The 24,805-nt window shown below is 50.4% G+C and overlaps 1 protein-coding gene across 2 annotated transcripts in view; it reads right to left on the bottom strand.

Moving 5' to 3' along the window:
• The window catches only part of adpgk2 (ADP-dependent glucokinase 2), a 60,408-nt gene that overhangs the window by 20,102 nt on the left and 15,501 nt on the right, over positions 1-24,805 (bottom strand). For both annotated transcript variants that reach the window (XM_085980206.1, XM_085980205.1), the window contains 3 exons: positions 21,145-21,335; positions 1,709-1,805; positions 784-920 (listed from right to left, as the gene is read on the bottom strand). In XM_085980206.1, coding sequence (XP_085836332.1) covers positions 784-920; positions 1,709-1,805; positions 21,145-21,335 — 425 coding nt within the window. The remainder of the gene's footprint in view (positions 1-783; positions 921-1,708; positions 1,806-21,144; positions 21,336-24,805) is intronic.

Below are 24,805 nucleotides of genomic sequence, written 5' to 3'. Positions count from 1 at the left end.
GACAAATAATTTGAAACTTTGCCTCTTTAAAAAAAAACTTCGAATGGGGTCTATATATACACAATGGGGGAGGGAAACTTGATCAAGATAAATCTGAAAGGAAAAATGTGACGGGCGTTTTCCTGTTTAATCACAGAATCACAGAAACCCCACAGTGCAGATAGAGGCCATTTCGGCCCATCGAGCCTGCACCGACACATATCCCACCCAATCCCCGTAACCCCTACACCAACACATATCCCACCCTATCCCCGTAACCCCACGTATTTAATCCCCCTAACACTAAGGGTCAATTTATCATAGCCAATCAACCTAACCTGCACATCTTTGGACTGTGGGAGGAAATCGGAGCACCCGGAGGAAACCCACGCAAACATGGGGAGAATGTGCAAACTCCACACAGACAGTCACCCGAGGCTGGATTCGAACCCGAGTCCCTGGCGCTGTGAGGCAACAGTGCTAACCACTATAATGATAATATATTTGCTTGTATGTGGAGTATGAATGCAAGAGGGAGCAGATTTTAAAACCAGAACAAAAATACTGGAAAATAGTCTCTTCTACGTAAGTATCTTTTGATTTGAAAATTAAATATATAAAAAATAAAAATGAGAAACATTGCAGTAATGCAAAGTTTAATAGTATAAAATTCATGAACCAAACAATTTTTCCAAGATGTGTGTATCCTGATAAGCCCTGTAAACAATTAGCTGAGATATTGTTGAATCACATAGCTACAACTCAAGTTTGATTGTCCATAATGGAACTGCATTTTACGCTCACCTGGTCTAAAGGGAAAATTATCCATCATTTGAAGCCCACTAACGATCAGAAGAGATGGTTTAAACTGCTGAAGTTGAGTCTGAAAGTCCTCCAGTGACTCTAAAATTGGATTTGATGTGTCGCTGTGGACAATGAACCTATGGAATCAAGCAGTGGATTATTTTCAGTAGTTAAAACTGTCAAATGTGTCAAATTTTACCAAATTAACACTACACATTTAATAGCACACTATCACAGAGGGAAAGAGTTGAACTGCTACACCACATATATTTATTTACAGCCTTCCACCTTCATGAGTGAAGACAGTCATTTCTTGGTTTATACGCTAGATTCAAACATAGTCTACATTGAAACTCTCATGTTTTACCCATTTGTACTCTCCCAGTGGCAGCTCTGGAACATAAATGAAGCACTCTACAAGCATCCTCAGAAACAGCTTCACTCCATCTCTGGAGCAAAGCACCAAAGTACCTAGTGCTGGTCATAGAGCCGAGAGGGGTGAAGATTCAGACCTTCCCTACTCAGTAGTCAATTAGCTGCAACAGAGATTCGGTGAGTAAGGATGTACTAGCAGAGGGAAAAGTAGGGGAATGGCGTGCCTGGGTATAATTGAACACATCCTTGCAGTTAGATACAGTAAGCATTGGTGGCAGCTGGGAGCAAACTATGACAACTGCAGAGGTGTCAGACCATGAAGATTGTAAAATTATGGGAAAACAGGGAGAAACCTACAATGAAAACCCAAAGAATTTTTTATATAAAATTTGAATGCAAATGTTTTCAGAGACATTTTGTAAGAGTGGATCTGTAAAATAAATTGGTATGTAACCTACCTTACAATGATTCTATTAAAACTGAAATGAAAGTTTGGTCAATCACCCTATATTTAACAGTTTGTGCAAACTAAAATGTTTGTGTTACAAACCTGTTTGCTCTTTTAGACACTAGTTGCCCCCATTTGGAACCAGTTGAATATTCTAGAATTAGGTGAATGTCAGCTTCTTCTACTGGCTTGCTTGTAACTAGAAGGGAAGACATTTTTTTGATGAAGTCTAGTATTTGTCATTATTTATTATAAAACCATTATCTAAAATATCAATACTGCAACATTGTTTTTAATTATACAGTTCGATGCCAGTCAGGTGAAAGATTAAGCAGTTTCACCCATTGTCATCAGTAGCTTAAACAAACTATAACCAGAGCAGAGGTGAACATCAGTAGTAATAGGTCAAAGGCACTATAGATTTCCTGAACTCCAGTTTCCAGTATCCGTTTAACATTATCATTCCAGTATCAGATTAACAACAAAACTCTGGACTTCAGAATCACTTTAGAACTACAAGCTTGTAGCCTTTGCTACCACAGCATTGTACAATACATTAACCCTCTGCATTGGAGTTCCAATGTCATGCACTATTGCGTGGTAGGACTTGGGGGAAATTATGGGATTGACTTATCATGCAAGGCACTGATTGGAATTTGGGTACATGGAAAGGGAGGGGGGGGGGGGGGGGAAATCAGAGTGGGATACTACCAACCACTCTTGTGCACCTCCCACTCAGCAATGTGAGGGCATCGCAACCACAACCCTGGAAACAAGTCGCGTTTCACACCCATCCTCTCAACTGAGGAATGGTGTGGACTGCAAGGAGAGCTTAAAAAAACTACCCTTTTTTTAGACCAAAGAAATGCTGGGACCTTATTCCTGTTAAATATTTCGTATGAATACTATTAAAATGTCTCCTCAGACAAACAGGTTAGAATCAGGAGACTGAAACTAGGCAGGTTTGGTTACAGTAAAAGCAAGCACACAGCCACTGTGCCCCTTCCATTATTACCCAATACTCAACATTTCTCTAAAAAGAAAACAATGGGCACATTGATGACTGTACACAATCTGGGTAGGAACACGAACAAGCACTAATTTAAAGTAAAACGATTCTGAAAAAGGATCAATACAAATGGCGTGAATCAAGTTTAGATGCACCAAGAAGTTGAGCGCCTTGAGGAAATGAACTTGTTGCAAATTATGGGTTCGAGTGCAAGGTATGTGCTTATCCACATTGGAATAATTTGTGCTCAACCTCTATCTGGAATCATTTGTGCTCAACCTCTATCTTGATACAAAAAAATCCCACAACATGCACATCCTAATTATTTGTATTTTTATAAGTTATTAATATTTTCCCCAGAGTTCTTATTTTTCTCCTGCTCTATTCCCCAACAAGACATTGGCCGGTCAACCTCCAGGGCCTGTGCAAACACTGCTACAAAATGACCACTAGGAGGCATGTAAGAACAGCTCCGAGTGGCTCATCTACCAGTTTTTGCTCCCTCTCCATTGGAAGTGCCACATTTCAGCAGTGCGGCATGTTCCTGACAGCATACAGGAGATTGTTTACTGGATGATAGAAGGCAAACTAGATGGACCGTGGTCTTTTTTATCTAGCAATTTCTATGTTCCCGTCATTATATTCCCAACTAAAGCACCACTAACACCTCCCCCACCGCCCCCCCCCCCCCCCAATGCCTCAGCAGCAACTGATATTCCACCAATATGATTGATATCACTGACTGGGAGGCGCACAAGAGTGGCTGGTAGTATCCCACTCTGGATTTCCCCCCCTCCCTTTCCATGTACACAACATCCAATCAGTGCCTTGCATGATAAGTCAATCCCATAATTTCCCCCAAGTCCTAAATCAGTCATATTCATTTTAAGTCACTGCTTCTCTTCACGCCCCCACCGCACCCAGCCCCCCCTCCAAAACTCCACCCCGCATAGGTGTAGTACAAATGTACAGTAAATCAGTGGTTCTCAAACTTTTTTGGTTGAAGGACCCCTTTTCAAGTGGATTAGTAATCACAGACCTCCACCCCTATACTACAAACTCCTTGCACATTTACATTTCTGAATATAAAGTTCATCAGTGTCCTGCTAAAGGGACTTGCATGAAACTGTGCCAGGGCTGTCCGACATAGTGAACACTGATGTCATTGGTGATGTGAAAACTTTTATCTTCCCTTCAGTTGAAAGGTAACTCTACAGGTTCAGCAACTTGCCTGTTGAATACTTCCAGGCACATCTCCTTGCTCTTCCTGGAGTGGGATTAGCCTCAGTGGCTCCTGTTGGGAACACTGGCACCATCTCAGGTGTAACCCTCTACTGTCCGCCTACTCACTGCACAACTGGTGAGTGTTTCAGGGTTTTTTCCCCCTCCCCCTCTGCCATTTATCAGCCTGTCTGCACGGACCCCAGTTTGAGAGCCACTGGATTATTCTTCCATTATCCAAATACATGGTAGGGCTGCTGTCATATCCAATTAGCAAATTACAGCAAGAGTGTTCTGATTGACCTTGGGCATTGCTACATTACAGACATTGGCATATAAAGTCACTTCAGTTAACTTGGCGTGTGGGCTTTCTTACAGGAGTGATTTTTGACACTGGACTCAAGGAAACCATCTGGTGCAGTCTAAAAACTCGAACACCCTCCTCATTCCTGTCCCCTCATCCATCCATCAGTCTCTTCCCTTCTCTCCCCCTCCCCCCCATGCCTCTGGTCTGGCTCGCCAACCCCTCTGGTTTCTCTCTTCTGCCCCCTCCTTTCATTCTCCCCGTCATCTCTCCATCAATCGCTCATCCCCGTCGCTCGGTCTTTTACCCACTACCGCTCAGTTTCCTTCTCATCTGTCTCCCCCGCCTTTCTTCCCTGTATCTCATTATCTCTTGCCCTCAGTGTCTACTCCTCTCTATCTGCCTGGTCCCCCTCTCATGTCTCCATCCCGCTCTTCCCCCTCCACTGGTCTCTCTGTGTACCCCCATCTCTCCAATCCTCTGTACCCCATCTCTACCTCGTCACTCTTCCACATCTCTCTCTACTCCCATTCTCTCTCTCTCTCTCTCTCTCTCTCTCTCTCTCTCCCATTCATTTCTCTGTACCTTCATCTCTCTGCCCATCTCTTTCTCGCTCTGTTACTCTTACCCAATCTCACTCTCTCTCTACCTCCATCTTTCTCCCAGATCATACTCGCTGACTCTGCTGAATAGCTCAAATAACAGCTGGACCTCATCCTGCCGCACCTCCGGGGGCAGCTTCCCCAGAAAGAGATTCACCACCCTCACCGTGCACAGTACTGTCATAACACAGCTCAGCCCGAGGAAGGGAGAAATGCAAACCCGCGGCAGCATCGGAGGAGGCAGCAAGCTTAAAACAGCGAGAGGAGAGGCAGTGCAGACCTGAGCAGCGGCAGCAGCAGCAGAGGAGGCGGCACCTCCGACGATTTCAACAACAAAAACCAAGGAGTGATGTCATAGGACAGCATGTAGATGATTGGTGGGTGAGTATTATCGTATTTTCTCTAAGCTAGGACAGTGGTTTAAACTGGGAGCGGGAAACTATAACGCACTTCATTAAATTTATAACTTAACTAGTTAAACTAATTAATATAACTAATGAACAGTCATTGAATAAAGACTAACTAATTAAATAAATAAGGTTAGACTAAGACATGACAGAGCAGATGTGTGTCTGGACTGCAGTATGTAGGAGTCTGTGGAGAGCGAGACTGTCCCGAGCGAACACGTCTGCCGGAGATGTCTATGTCTCGAATCTCTCCGGCTCAGAGTCATTGAGCTGGAGTGAGAGTTGGAGACACTCCGACACATGAGGGAGGGGGAGGACTATCTGGACAGTTTGCTCCAGGCTTCAGTCGCACCTCAGAGAGAGGTGCAGGATCAGAATGGAGTTGGTGTGACCGATAGTGTGCAGAGCAAGGGGAACCCAGGTAAGAAAGGGAACAAGAATCCACAGAAAGTGATCCTATCCAACAGGTACAATGTACTTGCTACCTGTGAGGATTGGATAAAGACTGTCAGAAGGACAGCCAGAATGCAGACCATGGCACTTTGGAGCAGGTGGCTGTTTCAAGTGGGGAGGAGGAGGACGAGGAGAGGAAGCGTAATGTGGTAGTTGATGGGGATTCTAGAATTAGGGGCACAGATAGCATCCTCTGTAAGCAGGACCGAGAGTCCCACATGGTAAGTTGCCACCATCCCTGGGTATGTCCTGAACCACCAGCAGGACAGACCCACCAGGGGTGGCGGCACAGTGGTATACAGTCGGGAAGGAGTGGCCCTAGGAGTCCTCAACATTGACTCCGGACCCCATGAAGTCTCATGGCTTCAGGTCAAGCATGGGCAAGGAAACCTCCTGCTGATTACCACCTACCGCCCTTCCTCAGCTGATAAATCAGTACTCCTCCATGTTGAACACCACTTGGAAGAAGCACTGAGAGTAGCAGGGGCACAGAATGTACTCTGGGTGAGGGGACTTCAATGTCCATCACCAGTGGCTCGGTAACACCACTACTGACCGAGCTGGCCGAGACCTGAAGGACATTGCTGCCAATCTGGACTTGCGACAGGTGGTGAGAGAACCAACACGAGGGAAAAACCTACTTGACCTCGTCCTCACCAATCTACCTGTCGCGGATGCATCTGTCCATGACAGCATTGGTAGCAGTGACCACTGCACAGTCATTGTGGAGACAAAGTCCCATCTTCACACTAAGGACACCCTCCATCATGTTGTGTGGCACTACCACCGTGCTAAATGGGATAGATTCAGAACAGATCTAGCAGCTCAAAACTGGGCATCCATGAGGCGCTGTGGGCCATCAACAGCAGCAGAATTGTATTCCACCGCAATCTGTATCCCTCACTCTACCATTACCACCAAGCCAGGGGACCAACCCTGGTTCAATAAGGAGCGTAGAAGAGCATGCCAGGAGCAGCACCAGGCATACCTAAAAATGAGGTGCCAACCTGGGGAAGCTGCAACACAGGACTACAAGCATGCTAAAAAGCGGAAGCAGCATGCTATAGACAGGGCTAAGCGATCCCGCAATCAACGGATCAGATCAAAGCTCTGCAGTCCTGCCACATCCAGTTGTGAATGTTGGTGGACCATTGAACAACTAAGGGGAGAGGGGAGGAGGAGGCTCCATGAACGTCCCCATTCTCAATGATGGTGGAGCCCAGCACGTGAGTGCAAAAGGCAAGGCTGAAGCGTTTGCATCCAGCAAAGGCTATGGGCACTGACAACATTTCGGCTATCGTGCTGAAGGCTTGTGCTCCGGAACTAGCCGCGCCTCTATCCAGTACAGCTACAACACTGGCATCTATCTGACAATGTGGAAAACTGCCCAGGTATGTCCTGTCCACAAAAAGCAGCACAAATCCAATCCAGCCAATAACCTCCCCATCAGTCTACTCTCAATCATCAGCAAAGTGATGGAAGGTGCCATCGACAGTGCTATCAAGCAGCACTTACTCACCAATAACCTGCTCACTGACGCCCAGTTTGGGTTCTGACAAGACCACTCGGCTCCCGACCTCATTACAGCCTTGGTCCAAACGTGGACAAAGGAGCTGAATTCCAGAGGTGAGGTGAGAGTGACTGCCCTTGACATCAAGGCAGCATTTGACCAAGTGTGGCATCAAGGAGCCCTAGTAAAACTGAAGTCAAAGGGAAGCGGGGGGGAAAACACTCCACTGGCTGGAGTCATACCTAGCACAAAGGAAGATGGTTGTGGCGATTGAAGGTCAATCATCACAGCCCCAGGACATCGCTGCAGGAGTTCCTCAGGGCAGTGTCCTAGGCCCAACCATCTTCAGCTGCTTCATCAATGACCTTCCCTCCATCATAAGGTCAGAAATGGGGATGGTTGCTGATGACTGCACAGTGTTCTGCGCCATTCACAACTCCTCAGATAATGAAGCAGTCCATACCCGCATGCAACAAGACCTGGATGACGTTCAAGCTTGGGCTGATAAGTGGCAGGTAACATTCGCGCCACAGGAGTGCCAGGCAATGACTATCTCCAACAAGTGAGAGTCTAAGCACCTCCCCTTGACATCCAACAGCATTACCATCGCCGAATCCCCCACCATCAACATCCTGGGGGTCACCATTGACCAGAAACTTAACTGGACCAGCCACATAAATACTGTGGCAACAAGAGCAGGTCAGAGGCTAGGTATTCTGCGGTGAGTATCTCACCACCTGACTCCCCAAAACCATTCCACCATCTACAAGCACAAGTAAGGAGTGTGGTGGAATACTCTCCACTTGCCTGGATGAGTGCAGCTGCAACAACACTCAAGAAGCTCGACACCATCCAGGACAAAGCAGCCCGCTTGATTGGCACCCCATCCACCTTAAACATTCATTCCCTCCACCACCGGCGTACCGTGACTGCAGTGTGTACCATCTACAAGGTGCACTGCAGCAACTCGCCAAGGCTTCTTCGGCAGCACCTCCCAAACCTGCAACCCCTTCCACCTAGAAGGACAAGGGCAGCAGGCGCATGGGAACACCACCACCTCCAAGTTCCCCTCCAAGTCACACACCATCCTGACTTAGAAGTATATCGCCGATCCTTCATCGTCGCTGGGTCAAAATCCTGGAACTCCCTCCCTACCAGCACTGTGGGAGTACCATCACCACACGGATTGCAGCGGTTCAAGAAGGCAGCTCACCACCACCTTCTCAAGGGCAACTAGGGATGGGCAATAAATGTTTGCCTTGCCAGTGACGCCCACATCCCATAAAACGAATAACATTTTTTTTTAATTAAAAGCAGCCAGTGGAGACCTTATGGGTTGAGTTAAGGAATAGGAAAGGATCTAAGACTGTAGTGGGAGATGTGTATAGGCCCCCTGGTAGCAGCTCTGAAGTGCTAGATTGTATAAATGCAGAGATTAGACAAGAGTGGCTTTAATGGGGGATTTTAATTTTCATATAGATTGGGATAAGCAGACTAGCACCTGTCAGAAAGGTAGTGAATTTCTTGAGCGTGTCCGAGATAGGCAACAAGGGGGCAAGCCAGATTAGATTTAGTAATGAGTAATGAGCTAGATTTAGTTAACAGCCTAACTGTGCGTGAACATTTAAACAATCGCAATCATAACATGATCGAGTTCAACTTAGCGTTTGAAAGGGAGGCACGCAAAACAGCTACTACCTAAGTAAGGCCGACTTCAACGGGACGAGGCAGAGACTGTCCACAGTAAACTGGGCAAATCTGTTGATGGGTAAAACGACAGACGACCAACGGAAGATGTTTAAAAAATAATTTAATTTGATACTGTGGCGTTGGGGAAACACTGTGTATGTAGATAAACCTGTATAATCCCCTTTTAACTGCTGTATTCCCCTCCCCCCGCAAGACAGTTGCAAGCTGAGAGGAATAAGGCATGTTCAGACTTGCCTGCTGGTGAGAGAAGGAAAACCAATCAGGTTCCAGCAGGTGACCAATCCGTGAGTCATCACAGGTTCGCAGGCTTTACGAATGCAGTACCGTATTGAGAGAGTTGGAGTAAAGACCTATTTCTTGTAGCTCGCTGTGTTGCCTAGTTCTTTACGCGGGAGACCGTAGTCCCCCACATTGGTGACCCCAAATGTCGGCGGCCGAAGCCCCCGACTCACGCAGCCCTACAGAGGCCAGCAACGACCCGATGGCAACCAGCAGCAGCCTGATGTTGGCCGGCGCCGCGTCCTTGAAGCTCCCCACCTTCTGGGAACACCAAGCACCAGCTTGGTTCGCGCACTCGGAGGCCCAATTCACCCTTCGCAGGGTTCAAGACGATGAAGAAAGGTACCTCCACGTAGTCTCAGCACTAGCAAGCTCTACCGCCGCCGAAATTCTCGACCTGCTGGGGAACCCACCACAGACCAGCAAGTACTCAACCATTAAGGGCCGCTTGCTGCAGGCTTATGGCCTGTCCGGGGAGGAGAGGGCCCGCAGGCTTCTCTCACTACCAGGCCTCGGCGACTCTACCCCGACCCAGTTGATGAGCCGGATGCTTGCGCTCCTGGGCTCTGAACCGCAGTGCTTCTTGTTTCGGGCCCTTTTCCTCAGCCTGCTTCCTCAGCAGGTACAGACTGCCCTCGCGGGGTCCCCGATCACGGACTGCGTACAACTGGCAGCCGCCGCGGACAAAGTCTTTGCCGTCGCCCAACTCGGCTGTGCAGCCGCGAGGCTCCCCGACACCACCGAGCGCGCGCCGCTACGCCAGGCCACAGAACTATGTTACTACCATGCGCGTATCGGCCACAAGGCCCAACGCTGCAGAGCACCCTGCTCTTTCGATCAAACCAAGATGGCTGCCCGGCCCAACGCACCAGCCCCGCGCCGCCGCCTAGGCCCACTCGACCGCATCCCCGCCGCCACGATGGCCATCAGCACCGCAGGTAAACTGCTGTACATAACCGATTCTCTTTCAGGGCGCAGATTCCTTTGCGACACCGGAGCCCAATGCAGCATAATTCCTGCCTCCCAGCTCGACGTCCAGGCAGGCTGCAGCGGCCCACCCCTCTTGGCGGCAAATGGCGCAGCCATCGCTACTTTTGGAAAGCGACGGGCCGAGGTTTGTTTCAACGGCCAGTGATTTACGTGGGATTTCGTGACGGCCTCGGTGGCACATCCCTTGCTGGGCGCCGATTTTCTTTGCGCCCACGGACTCCTGGTCGACGTCCACGACAGGCGCCTGATCGACGCAGCAACTTTCGCTTCACTGGCCTACCAGCAGAGCAACAGCCTGGCCCTCGTCGGGTCCTGCTCCGCCCTGGCGCATGACGACTACGCCCGCCTACTCGCTGATTTCCCGAGGCTCACACAACCGACCTTCTCAGCCGTGGCAGCCAAGCATGGGGTTGAGCACCACATCGCCACTACGGGACCACCAGTGTTCGCCCGAGCCAGACGCCTGGACCCAGCCAAGATGGCGGTGGCCAAGGAAGAATTCACCACGATGGAAAAACTGGGCATCATCCGCCGCTCGAACAGCCCCTGGTCGTCCCCCCTCCACATTGTGCCCAAGCCGGGCGGTGGCTGGCGCCCCTGCGGCGACTACAGACGGCTCAACGACGCCACCACACCCGATAGATACCCCATTCCGCACATCCAAGACTTCTTGGCACACCTAGCAGGAAAGTCCATCTTTTCCAAGGTCGACCTGATTCGCGGCCACCATCAGGTCCCCGTCCACCACGCAGACGTCCAGAAGACGGCGGTCATCACCCCCTTCGGACTGTTCGAGTTCCTGCGCATGTCCTTCGGGCTCAAGAACGCCGCACAGGCCTTCCAACGGCTCATGGACTCCGTCCTACGGGACCCGAGCTTCCTGTTCGTCTATCTGGACGATATCCTCGTGGCCAGCACCAGCAAGGCCGAGCACATCGCGCATTTGCGCTCCCTTTTCCAGCGCCTCAGCCAACACAGGCTAATCGTCAACCCGGCCAAATGCCAGTTTGGAGCAGCCCAAATTGACTTTCTCAGCCACAGAATCTCGCCAAGGGGAGCCATTCCCCTACCTTCCAAGGTGCAGGCGGTGGCGGACTTTCCCCAGCCCACCTCGGTCAAGGCGCTGCAGGAATTTTTGGGGATGGTCAATTTCCATCACCGGTTCGTGCCCAAGGCCGCCGCACTCATGCGCCCCCTCTACGAAGCCACCAGGGGCAAAACGGGCAAAGAGCAACTCACCTGGTCCAGCGAGATGGCGACAGCCTTCCACCAGACCAAAAGCGCCTTGGCCAACGCCACACTACTGGCCCACCCCATCCCGGGCGCCAAGACCGCCCTCACCACGGACGCCTCGGATTACGCCGTCGGCGCCGTCCAGCAACAGTGGGTCGAAGGCGCGTGGCAGCCACTGGCATTTTTCAGCCGACAGCTGCGCAAGAACGAGCAGGCCTACAGCACGTTCGACAGAGAGCTCCTGGCCCTGTTCCTGGCAATCTGGCACTTCCGTTTCCTTCTGGAAGGCCGGCCGTTCACCGCATTCGTGGACCACAAGCCGCTCACTTTTGCCATGGCCAAAGTAACCGAACCCTGGTCCGCGCGCCAACTCAACTTCATCTCGGAGTTCACCACGGACATCCGCCACGTCGCCGGCAAGGACAATTTGGTGGCCGACTGCCTCTCAAGACCCTCGCTCCACGCAGTGCACCTGGGCGTCGACTACGCCAGCATGGCGAGAGACCAAGCCGCCGACGCAGAGATCCAGGCCCTCAGGACGTCAACCACCAGCCTTACCCTGGCCGACATCCACTTCCACACAGCCGGCACAACCCTCCTGTGCGACGTCTCAGTCCCCTCGCCTAGGCCGGTCGTCCCATCCGCCTGGCGCAAGTGAGTTTTCGACATCATCCACGGCCTCTCACATCCAGGGATGTGTGCGTCTCAGAAACTCATGTCCGCCAAGTTCGTCTGGCCTGGACTCCACAAGGATGTGAGAGACTGGACCAACACATGCGTGGCGTGTCAGCGCGCTAAGGTCCAGCAGCACACCAAGGCGCCATTGGAGTGTTTCCCGGTGCCCGAGAGGCGTTTCGACCACGTCCACGTCGATCCGGTAGGCCCCTTGCCGCCGTCGCACGGTTTCACACACCTGCTCACGATCGTCGACCGCACCACCAGATGGCCCGAGGCGGTTCCCCTCGCCTCCACCACCACGACCGACATCGCGCGAGCATTCATCTCGACATGGGTGGCCCGGTTTGGCGTGCCGACCGACATATCCTCGGACAGAGGCCCCCAGTTCACTTCCCACTTGTGGAATGCCATCACCGCCGGCCTCGGCACCAAGTTGCACAGGACAACAGCCTACCACCCGCAGGCCAACGGGCTCTGCGAGCGCTTTCATCGTTCCTTGAAAGCCTCCCTCCGCGCCAGCCTGGCCGACACTAGCGGGATCGACAAACTACCCTGGGTCCTCCTGGGATTGCGCACCATGCCCAAAGCGGACCTCCGCGGCCGAGATGGTCTACGGCCAACCGCTCAGAGTACCAGGCGACTTCCTCCCCCTGACAACGGAGCCGTGGTCGGCCGCCAGACAGCTTTCCCTGCACCAGGACGCGGCCCAGCAATTCCGTCCAGTGCCCACTTCGCAACATGGCCCGCAGCCGTCCTACGTGCCTCGAGACTTACGACATGCGGAGTTCGTCTTCGTGCGCTGGGACGCGCACAGAGGCCCGCTGCAGGCACCATACACCGGCCCCTTCCCAGTATTGGAGACGGGGGACAAAGCTTTTCTTATCGACGTCGGCGGGAAGCCGGACCTTATTTCAGTAGACCGCCTCAAACCGGCGCACCTGGACCTCAGCTTCCCATTTCGGCCGGCTCTTCCCCCACAGCGGGGCAGACCTCCCGCGTTGGCGGCAGCCCCACAAGAGGACCAAGACATGCCAGAACCTTACTTCCCGGCCGCCGCCCCACCTTCGCCGGCAGCCTGTCCAGCCAGCCCACCGGCAGACCAGCCGACGAACCAACCGGCCGACCTCCCAGACAGCCCTCCTCACACGCCAGATGGCTACTACAGCCACTACGGCCGCTTGGTCAAACCTCCGCAGAGACTGACTTTTACAGTTAACGAGGATTCTGGGGGGGCGTATAGGATGGGGAAACACTGTGCATGTAGATAAACCTGTATAATCCCCTTTTAACTGCTGTATTCCCCTCCCCCCGCAAGACAGTTGCAAGCTGAGAGGAATAAGGCATGTTCAGACTTGCCTGCTGGTGAGAGAAGGAAAACCAATCAGGTTCCAGCAGGTGACCAATCCGTGAGTCATCACAGGCTCGCAGGCTTTACGAATGCAGTACTGTATTGTGAGAGTTGGAGTAAAGACCTATTTCTTGTAGCTCGCTGTGTTGTCTATTTCTTTACGTGGGAGACCGTAGTCCCCCACAATACCAAACCAGTTTATACCCCTGAGGGGCAAGAGCTCTAGTTGCCAAAAAAAAGCCAAGGACAACTTAAGAGGTAAGGGACAGCATAAAACTAAAGGAAAGGGCATACAAAAATGCAAAAAATAGCACAGATCCTGGCAAATGGGAAAGATACAAAGAACAACAAAGGGTCACAGAACAGATAGTAAGAGCTACAAAAAGGGAGTCTGAAAAGAAACTTGCAAGGGATATCAAAATCAATACGAAGAATTTTTACAGTTACATTAGGAAAAAGAGGGTGGTCAGGAGCAATGTTGGCCCCTTAAAAACAAAGTGGTGATATTGTCAATGACAATGGGGAAATGTCAGACATGTTGAATAATTACTTTGCATCAGTATTTACAGTAGAAGAGGATAGCATGCCGGAAGTCCCAAAGAAACTAATATTGAATCGGGGACAGGGACTCAATAAAATTAACGTAAGTAAAATAATGGTAAATGAAGAAAATAATGGCACTAAAGAGTGACAATCCCCAGGGCCAGATGGTTTGTTTCCATCCCAGGGTTTTAAAGGAAGTAGGTGAGCACATTGGAGGATTATACTGTAGTTAGGACATCTGCAAAGTTCTCTAGATTCAGGAACCGTTCCCTTAGATTGGAAAATTGCATATGTCATTCCATTTTTTAAGAATGGCAAGAGAGGGAAACTAGGAAATTAAAAACCAGTTAGCCGAACATCTGTTGTCGAGAAATTGCTAGAGTTGATAATTAAGGATAGGGTGTCTGAACACCTCGTAAATTTTCAGTTGATCAGAGAGCGCCAGCCTGGATTTGTGTAGGGTAAGTCATGCCTGACAAACGTGATTGAAGAGGTGACTCAAGTAATAGACTGGGGAATGTCTATGGATGTTATTTATATGGACTTCCAGAAGGCATTTGATAAAGTCCCACATAAGAGACCTAAGGTAGAAGCCCACAGAATTGAGAGCAAATTATTGACCTGGTTAGGAAATTGGCTGAGCAGCAGGAGACAGAGAATGGGTAGGTACTCAAACTGGCAGGATGTGACTAGTGGTGTCCTGCAGGCATCGTTGTTGGGCCTCAGCTATTCACAATATTTATTAACGACTTAGATGATGGTACAGAAAGTCATATATCCAAATTTGCTGATGACACAAAGATAGGTGGCATTGTAGATGAAAGCATAAAATTAGAAAGGGATATTGATAGATTAAGTGAATGGGCAAAACTGTGGCAAATGGATTTCAATGTAAGCACATGAGGGCAACCACTTTGGACCTAAAGGATAGAACAGGGTACTTTCTAAATGGTGAAAAGCTAAAAACAGTGGATGTCCAATGAGACTTTGGGGTGGGGGGGGGGGGGGGGGAGGGTGTTCAGGTACATAGATCATTAAAATGTTATGAACAGATACAGAAAATAATCAAAGGCTAATGGAATGCTGGCCTTTATATCTAGAGGACTAGAGTAGCAGGGGGTAGAAGTTATGCTACTGCTGTACAAAACCCTGGTTAGACCACACCTGGAGTACTGAGCGCAATTCTGGGCACCACACCTTAGATTGGCATTGGGGGGATTGCAGTGTGGGTTTACCAGAATGATATCCGGACATCAAGGGTTAAGTTATGAGGAGAGATTACATAAATTAGGGTTGTATTCCCTAGAATTTAGGAGGTTATGGGATGATCTGATCTGATTGAAGTTTTCAGGATAATAAGGGGAACAGATAGGGTAGAGAAAGAGAAACTATTTCCCCTGGTTGGGGATTCTAGGACTAGGGGGCAGAGTCTAAAATTTAGAGCCAGACCTTCCAGGAGTGAAATTAGGAAACACTTCTACACACAAGGGTGGTAGAAGTTTGGAACTCACTTCCGCAAACGGCAATTGATGCTAGTGTGGCGGAGACCACATAGGGACAATAAGACAATTCACAATTTATAGCCAATGTTGTTATATGTACCTAAACACAATTCACTATGTATAGCCAATGTTGTTATATGTACGTACTTGGTTGGGTTATCGGGGCAGGGTCCCTTTAAGGGCGTCGGTAGCGTGATGACATCATGCGTCGGTAGTGATGACGTCATAGCCCTGCAACGAGGCCGAGACCCTCAGTCCTCATGGAGAGTGAATAAAGTAACACGCGTTTTGCCTTTGCTGCAACAAAAGTCTCAGAGCCTGTTGATTTCTAGCGACCCCAACATTGGTGACCCCGTTGCTCTTTTGGACGATTCCAAAGACCTCATCCGAAATGGCAACGAACGCCGTTTCCATCAAATTACCCGAGTTTTGGGAACGACAGGCTGCCGCTTGGTTCGCCCAGGCCGAGGCTCAATTTGCACTCCGGGACATCACCGCGGACGACACGAGGTGCTACTGCGTCGTCTCTGCTCTCGGCAGCTCCACCGCGGCCAGAGTCGTGAGCCTGCTCGAGAACCCCCTGGAGCTCAACAAATTCGAAACGCTGAAAACGCACCTCTTAGAAACTTTTGGACTCACCGAAGCCGAGCGCGCACGCCGGCTTTTCTCCCTACCCGGGCTTGGCGACTCCAAGCCCTCGGAGCTGATGGACCGCATGCTGGCCCTCCTGGGCACACGCAGGCCGTGCTTCCTCTTCAAGGAACTGTTCCTTCAACAGCTGCCAGGTCTGGTACGGTCGGCTTTAGCCAACTCTTCCAGGACCGATTTCCGCGACCTCGCCAAGGAGGCCGACAAATTTTTCTCCGCCGGGCAACAGTACTGCGCGGCCACGCGGAGCCCTGCCCCCAAGCCTCTGCTTCTACCACGCGCAGTTCGGCCCCAAAGCAGGAAGTGCCGGCCCCCGTGCAGTTTTCCCGCGTCGAAACAAACGAAAGACCACTCGTCGGCTGCTATGGCTGTCGGCCGTTCAGCCAGTTTGTTATTTATTACGGACACCGACTCCGGATGTCGTTTTCTTTGTGACACGGGTGCCCAGGTGAGCGTCCTGCCCGCGTCAACCATAAACATGCAAGGGGGGGGGAACCACGGCCCCGTCCTCGAAGCCACCAACGGCAGTTCCATCCGCACCTTCGGGAAACGGAGCGTGGCGCTTTGTTTTGGCGGGCAGCGGTTCACCTGGGACTTTGTCACGGCAAAAGTGTCCACCCCCCTTCTCGGCGCTGACTTCCTCTGTGCCAATGGCCTTTTGGTGGACGTCAAGAACCGACGTCTCATCAACGCTGAGACTTTCAGCTCGCTCCAGTGTTCCCTCAGCGGGTCCAGCACGACGAAGTTGTCCAGCGCACTCTCGACCTCAGACGAGTTTTCCCACCTCCTCGCCGAGTTCCCGGACCTCACGAAGCCCACGTTCTCGTCCGCAGCCAACAAACACGGGGTAGAACACCACATCTCAACCACCGGTCCGCCCGTCTACGCCCGCGCTCGGCGCCTCGACCCGGGGAAACTCGCCATCGCTAAAGCAGAGTTCGACACCATGGAGCGCCTCGGCATCATCCGCCGGTCGAACAGTCCGTGGGCCTCGCCCCTCCACATTGCTCCGAAACCAGGCGGCGGGTGGCGCCCGTGCGACGATTACCGGCGCCTCAATGACGCTACGACCCCCCGACCGCTACCCGATCCCACACATCCAGGACTTTTCCGCCCGCCTGGCCGGGAAAGTGCTATTCTCGAAAGTGGACCTCGTCCGGGGTTACCACCAGGTCCCTGTCCGGTCGCAGGACGTCCCGAGAACCGCGGTGGTCACCCCGTTCGGGCTGTTCGAATTCCTCCGCATGCCATTCGGCCTCAAAAACGCCGCCCAGGCTTTTCAACGCCTAATGGACACCGTGTTACGGGACCTGACATTCCTGTTCGTATACCTGGACGACATACTCATCGCCAGCGCCTCCCGGATGGAGCATGTGTCGCACCTTCGGACTCTCTTCCAACGCTTCAGCCAGCACGGCCTAATCGTCAACCCGGCCAAGTGCCAGTTCGGGCTGTCCTCGATCAACTTTCTCGGGCACCGCATCACGAAGGACGAGGCGGTGCCACTGCCATCGAAAGTGGAGGCCGTGATGGACTTCCCGCGACCCCTCACTGTGAAGGCCCTGCAGGAGTTTTTGGGCATGAACTTTTACCATCGCTTCGTCCCCCGAGCAGCCCAGCTTATGCGGCCCCTTTACGAGGCCCTCAAAGGCAAGCCCGACAAGCTCGCCGTCGACTGGTCCGAGGAGATGGCCAATTCTTTCACGGACACGAAAAGGGCCCTGGCTAACGCGACCATGCTGGCGCATCTGTTACCTGATGCGCCGATCGCTCTCACCACCGACGCCTCGGACTATGCAGTCGGCACCGTCCACGAACAGTGGGTCAACGGCACCTTCTTCAGCCGGCAGCTCCGCCCCAACAAACGGAAGTACAGCACCTTCGATCGCGAGCTTCTCGGCCTCTACCTCGCCGTCCAACACTTCCGTTTCCTACTGGAGGCTCGCCTGTTCACAGCGTTCATGAACCACAAACCGTTAACCTTCGCCATGGCCAAAGCTTCCGAGCTGTGGTCGGCCCGTCAGCAACGCCAGCTGGCCTTCATCTCAGAGTTTACAACGGACATCCAGCATGTGGCTGGGAAAGACAACCCCGTCGCTGACTGTCTCTCCCGGGCCTTCGCCAGCGTCGTACACCTTGGCATCGACTATGCCTGCATGGCGGCCGACCGGGCCTCTGACCCGGACGTCCAGGCCTACAGGACGGCGGTCACGGGCCTTCAACTAGCGGGCATCGCGTTCGACGATGCCGGCACCACACTCCTGTGCGACGTCTCCATTGGGCAGCCACGTCCCGTCGTGCCCGACGGGTGGAGACGGCAAGTTTTCGACGCCGTCCATAATCTTTCCCACCCGGGCAGGAAGCCATCACAGAAGCTGGTGGCAGCTAAGTTCGTCTGGCACGGGCTCAGGAAGGACGTTCACGACTGGGCCAGCACCTGCGTGGTATGCCAACGCTCGAAAGTGCATCGCCATACTAAGGCCCCGTTGGCGCCTTTCGCGGTGCCCGAGAGGCGGTTCGACCATGTTATCGTGGACCTGGTGGGGCCCCTGCCGCCCTCCCGCGGGTTCACCCACCTCCTCACAATGGTCGGCAGAACCACCCGATAGCCGGAAGCCGTCCCGCTGTCTTCAACGACATCCGCCGATGTGGCTCGGGCGTTCATCAGCACTTGGGTCGTCCGGTTCGGCGCCCCATCAGACATTTCCTCCGACCGGGGGCCCCAGTTCACGTCGGAGCTCTGGAACGCTGTCGCCCGAAGCCTCGGGTTGAGACTCCACCGCACCACAGCATACCACCCTCAGGCTAACGGGCTGTGCGAACGGTTTCATCGCTGCATGAAGGCTGCGCTCCGGGCCAGCCTCCGGGACGACAGTTGGATCGACAGACTCCCGTGGGTCATGCTGGGACTCAGGACCGCTCCCAAGGAGGACCTCCAGTCCTCGTCCGCCGAGCTTGTCTACGGACAGCCGCTGCGGGTTCCCGGGGATTTCGTCCCCAACGCAACAGAACCTTGGTCCGCAGCCCATCAGCGGTCCGACCTTCTGGACAACGCCAAGGTTTTCACGCCGGTGCCCACGTCACAGCACGGCCTCCCGCAGTCCCACGTTCTGCTCGAGCAGAGTACGTTTTCATCCGCCACGACACCCACCGGGGACCTCTTCAGCCACCCTACGATGGACCATTCCGCGTCCTGGAAACCGGGGACAAGACCTTCGTAGTGGATGTCGGCGGTAAGCCGGACTGCATTTCCGTGGACCGTCTTAAGCCGGCCCACCTGGATCTGGACCGACCCGTTGAGTTGGCACAGCCCCCGAGGCGGGGCCGACCTCCGGTTTCTGCATCCTCAGTCCACCACCGAGCGCCCGAGGTCCCTCCGACGAACCCCCCCGGTCCCCGCCCCGGAATTGAGGAGCCGTTCCGACCGTGTGATCCGGCCCCCCCACCAACGACTGATATTGCCAGTGAATTCTGGGGGGACGTATGTGGCGGAGATCACATAGGGACAATAACACAATTCACAATGTATAGCCAATGCTGTTATATGTACGTACTTGGTTGGGTTATCGGGGCAGGGTCCCTTTAAGAGCGTCGGTAGCGTGTTGACGTCATGCGTCGGTAGCGTGATGACATCATAGCCCTGCAACGAGGCTGAGACCCTCAGTCCTCGTGGAGTGTGAATAAAGTAACACGCGTTTTGCCTTTGCTGCAACAAAAGTCTCAGCCTGTTGATTTCTAGCGACCCCAACACTAGATCAATTGTTAATTTTAAAATCGGAGACGGATAGATTTTTTGTTAACCAAAGGTATTAAGGGCTTTGGGCCAAAGGCGGGTATATGGAGTTAGATCGCAGATCTGCCATGATCTCATTGAATGGCGGAACAGGCTCGAGGGGCTTACTCCTGTTCCTATGTTCCTATGACTCCAACCGCTCCCAATTCACAAAATGATGGCCACAGTACCACCTTCCTTACTCTTCCATTGTCTGCACCTAGTCATTTCTATTGGTTGCTCATTACTTTGCTTTGTGATTGGTTCCCTCTGCTGTCAATTAACTGCCAGACCCGTGAGCAGCTGTCAAAGAATCTTACAACTGACTATCTGTCAATCAAGCATCTGCTGGCCCACAGTCCTTTTCCCCTCCCTCCTTCCTCTTCCTGCAGTGCACAGCCGCCCCCATGGTAACTATTCAACACCCCATTCAGCAGCGCCTGGCCGTTCCTAACCAGCTCACTCGCCATCATTGATTGGGTTTGGGTTTTTTTCACGGCCCTCCTGGGAAGTCTCTATGGACCCCCAGGGTCCGCAGACTCCAGTTTGAGAATCACTGCAGTAAATGTTGTACTGTATGTTAGTTACACTGTATCAAAATATTGGTATCTAATTTTTGTATATCTACACATTTGTCTGCTGTATCATGAATCAAAGAAAAACTTTGATCAACAATATAAAGCCCTCACTCCCAAAATCCTTATAATCCTTTGTTATTTCCAAATACAACTACTCCAACGCCCTCCTTATTGACCTCCGATCCTCCACTCTCCATGAACTCCACCTTGTCCAAAACTCTGCAGCTCATACCTTGCCCCACACTAAGTTATGCTTAAGTCATTCCCTTCTTCATTAACCTCCACTGGATCACCGTCCCCAATCCATTAAATTTAAAATTCTCATCCTCGTTTATAAGTCCCTCCAAGACCAAGCCCCACTCCATCTATGAAAATTCCTTCAGCCTTATGACCCCTCAACTGCTGTTCCTCTGACTCCTGCTCAAACACACCATTGGTGACAGAAACCTTTAGCAGCTTGGTCCTATTTTTTGAAACTCCACCCCCCACCCCAAGCCTCTACAATTCTTTCACCACCTTTAAAAACTTCAAAACCCCTCATCAATCAAGCTTTCCATCGCCCTGTCTAATTTCTCAATTCCTTGGTCATGACACATTTCCTTACACGCATCAGTGAAGCACTTTGGTACATTCTGTTAATTAAACGTGCTATACAAATTCAAGCTGTTGATGTGCCAAGCTGTTCATGTGCCAAGCTGTTCCAAGATTATTCAAGTGAATTTAAGCCAAATATAACTTTATTGATACAAACCAGTCACATGCTCCTGAAGGACCTCAATAAGGTCAGGTGTTAGACGACTTCCGATAAGCACTTCACACCCTTCCTTCGCAAGGCGATTTGCCATGACTGGTGCGTTTCCACCTAATGACCATCGTACTCGAGGGAGACCCTGGGTGGCTTTCACCAACTTACGAAACAGTGTATCATTGGAAATAAAGCGTCTGGAAAAAAAAACATGATTTTGCCATTAACATTCAGAATAGGATCATAGAATTTTAAGACAGGAAGCTGCTATTTGGCCCAGAGTGCCTGCGCTGCCTCTCAAATAGCTATCCAGTCAGTCATGTTTCCCAGTCCTTTTTAATTTGTTCTTATTCAAGTATGTATCCGCTTCTATTTTAAAAGCCAGTACGCATTCTGCCTTCTCTACTGTTTCTGGTAGGGCATACCATGTCCTCACGCTTTGTATAAATTTTCTCACGCCCATCCCCTTTATTCGTTTGATGATCCTAAATTTATGTCCTCCAGTTACCAACTCAATCAACCTGTGGAAACAGTGTGTCCCTATTAAAAAAACATTCATAATTTTGAATTACCTCCATCAGATCTTGTGTTACCTTTCTTGTTTTATTGAAAAGAACCCCAGTTTCTCGAGTCTCTCCTCATAACAAAAGCCATACATACCTCATATCACCTAAGCAAATATCTCCTGAACCCTTTCCATGGTCTTGACATCCTTCAACAACAACTCCTTGCATTTATATAGCGCCTTTAACGTAGCAAAACATCTCAAGGCATATCACAGGAGCTTTATCAAACAAAATTTGACATGGAGCCACATAAGGTGATAATAGGGCAGATGACCAAAAGCTAAGTAGGTAACAGACGATCTGGTGGAGGTTTTAAGGAGTGTCTTAAAGTAGGAAAGTGAGGTAGAGAGGTTTAGGGAGGGAATTCCAGAGCTTAGGGCCTCGGCAGCCGAAGGCACGGCCACCAATGGTGGAGCGATTAAAATAGGCAATACACGAGAGGCCACAATTGGAAGAGTGCAGATATCTTGGGGGGCGGGGGGATGCTGGAGAAGATTACAGAGACAGGGAGGGGTGAGGCCATGGAGGGATTTCAAAACAAACATGAGATTTTTTTTTTTTTAAACCAAGGTGTTGCTTAACCCCAACTATCTTCAGTTGCTTCATCAATGACCTTCCCTCCATCATAAAGTCAGAAGTGGGGATGTTCGCTTATGGCTGCAGTGTTCAGTGCCAGTCACAGCTCCTCAGATAATGAAGCCGTCCATGCTTGCATGCAGCAAGACCTGGACGACATTCAGGTTTGGGCTGATAAATGGCAGGTAACATTCGTGCCACACAAGTGCCAGGCAATAACTATTTCCAACAAGCGAGTGTCTAACCACCACCCCTCGACATTAACATCGCCAAATTCCCCACCATCAATATCCTGGCGGACACCATTGACCAGAAACTTAACTGGATCAGCCACATAAATACTGTGGCAACAAGAGCAGGTCAGAGGCTGGGTATTCTGCAGCGAGTGTCTCACCTCCAAACTCCTCAAATCCTTTCCACCATCTACAAGGCACAAGTAAGGAGTGTGATGGAATACTCTCCACGTGCCTAGATGAGTGCAACTCCAACAACACTCAAGAAGCTCAAAGCAGCCTGCTTGATTGGCACCCCATCCACTACCTTAAACATTCACTCCCTCCACCACCGGCGCACCGTGGCTGCAGTGTGTACCATCTACAAGAGGCACTGCAGCAACTCAACAAGGATTCTTCGGCAGCACCTCCCAAACCCACAACCTCTACCACCTAGAAGGACAAGGGCAGCAGGCACATGGGAACACCACCACCTCCAAGTTCCCCTCCAAGTCACACACCATCCTGACTTGGAAGTATATCACCATTCCTTCATCGTCATTGTGTCAAAATCCTGGAACTCCCTCCCCAACAGCACTGTGGGAGTACCTTCACCACACGGACTGCAGCAGTTCAAGGCGGCGGCTCACCACCACCTTCTCAAGGGCCACTAGGGATGGACAACAAATGCTGGCCTTGCCAGCAACACCCACATCCCATGAATGAATATTTAAAAAATAAACTGGGAGCCAATGTATATCAGCGAGCACAGGGGTGATGGGTGAACGGGACTTTTTGCAAGAGGATGGTGCCCAAAAGTGGAAATTAATCTAACTGCACCCTTTGTACAGCTCTACCATTCCATCTTTAGTTTTGTACTCTTTGCCCTTATTTATAAATGAATTTCTTTTTTTTTTTTTTTTATAAAAACAGCTCATCAACTTGTCCTCCCACTTTAAAGATTTTTTTTAAAAGTAGGATGTGCACTACTTCACACTGTTAGAAATAACTACTACAGCAATACACACATATATAACAAAATACATAGAGCTTGTGTTTTTGGTTTTGAGAATAGTTTGATTAGGGGAGTTGGAAAACATGGAGGAAATACCAAAAGAAATACAAGTTTCAAATAAGGCAGCCACTGGTTAACTTAGCCAAAGGAAGACAAGTCACCACATCCGAGTAGACTTCATGCAAGGGTACGTGAGAGTAGCAGATAGCAAAATCAGTCATGTCCTTGCCACTATCTTTGGGGAATCATAAGAATCAGGAGTAGAGTCTGAGGTTTGGGCAAATACCTAACTTGGCATCATTTTTTAATTTTTTTTATTAAAAGGGGCATTGGGATGACTTGGGAAACTTCGCATCTGTAGTAGTTAGAGTATTAGAAAGCATTTTGAAAGAGAGGATAATGAAACATCTAGATAGGCACGACAAAAGGAATCATCATGGAGTTATGCAAGGGAAAATTTACCTAACAAATCTACTGGAGTCCTTTAAGCAAATAACAGACCTGGTCAACAATGGAAATTCTGTGATGGGATATATTTAGATTCCAGCAAGGCTTTTTATACCATGCTGCATAAGTAATTAGTCTACAGGTACAACTATGGGAAAGTTTTTGAGGGAGAAAGCAAAGGCTGGTTATAAGAACATAAGAAATAGGAGCAGGAGTAGGCTATTTGGCTTTGAGACAAATGGAACTGCACCAACATGGATGGAGATAAAAAGTAATAAAGGGAAAAAGTCTCTGGTGGGCGTAGTCTACAGGCCCCCGAACAGTAGCAATACTGTTGGATAGAGTATAAATCAACAAATAATGGAGGCCTGTAAAAAAGGTACGGTAATAATCATGGGTGATTTTAATCTCCATATTGATTGGACAAATCAAATTGGCCATGGTAGCCTTGAGGAGGAGTTCATAGAGTGCATCCGGGATGGTTTCCTAGAACAGTATGTAATGGAACCAACCAGGGAGCAGGCTAGCTTGGATCTGGTATTATGTAATGAGACAGAATTAATAAATGATCTCATAGTAAAGGATCCTCTAGGAAAGAGTGTGATCATAGCATAGTTGAATTTCAAATTCAGTTGGCAAGTGAGAAAGTTGTATCTCAAACCAGTGTTCTGATCTTAAACAAAGGCAATTACAGTGGCATGAGGGCAGAACTGGCTAAAGTGGACTGGAAAAATAAATTAAAGGGTAAGACAGTTGAAATGCAGTGGCGGACATTTAAGGAGATATTTCATAACTCTCAACAAAAATATATTCCAGTGAGAAAGAAAGATTTTAAGAGAAAGGAGCACCAT

This window comes from Somniosus microcephalus, chromosome 3 (assembly GCF_052327205.1).
Source record: "Somniosus microcephalus isolate GS21.2 chromosome 3, FLI_Smic_1.0, whole genome shotgun sequence".
Lineage (NCBI taxonomy): Eukaryota > Metazoa > Chordata > Chondrichthyes > Squaliformes > Somniosidae > Somniosus > Somniosus microcephalus.
The sequence above is the reverse complement of the archived record's forward strand: the minus strand, read 5'-3'. Positions and strand labels throughout refer to the sequence as shown.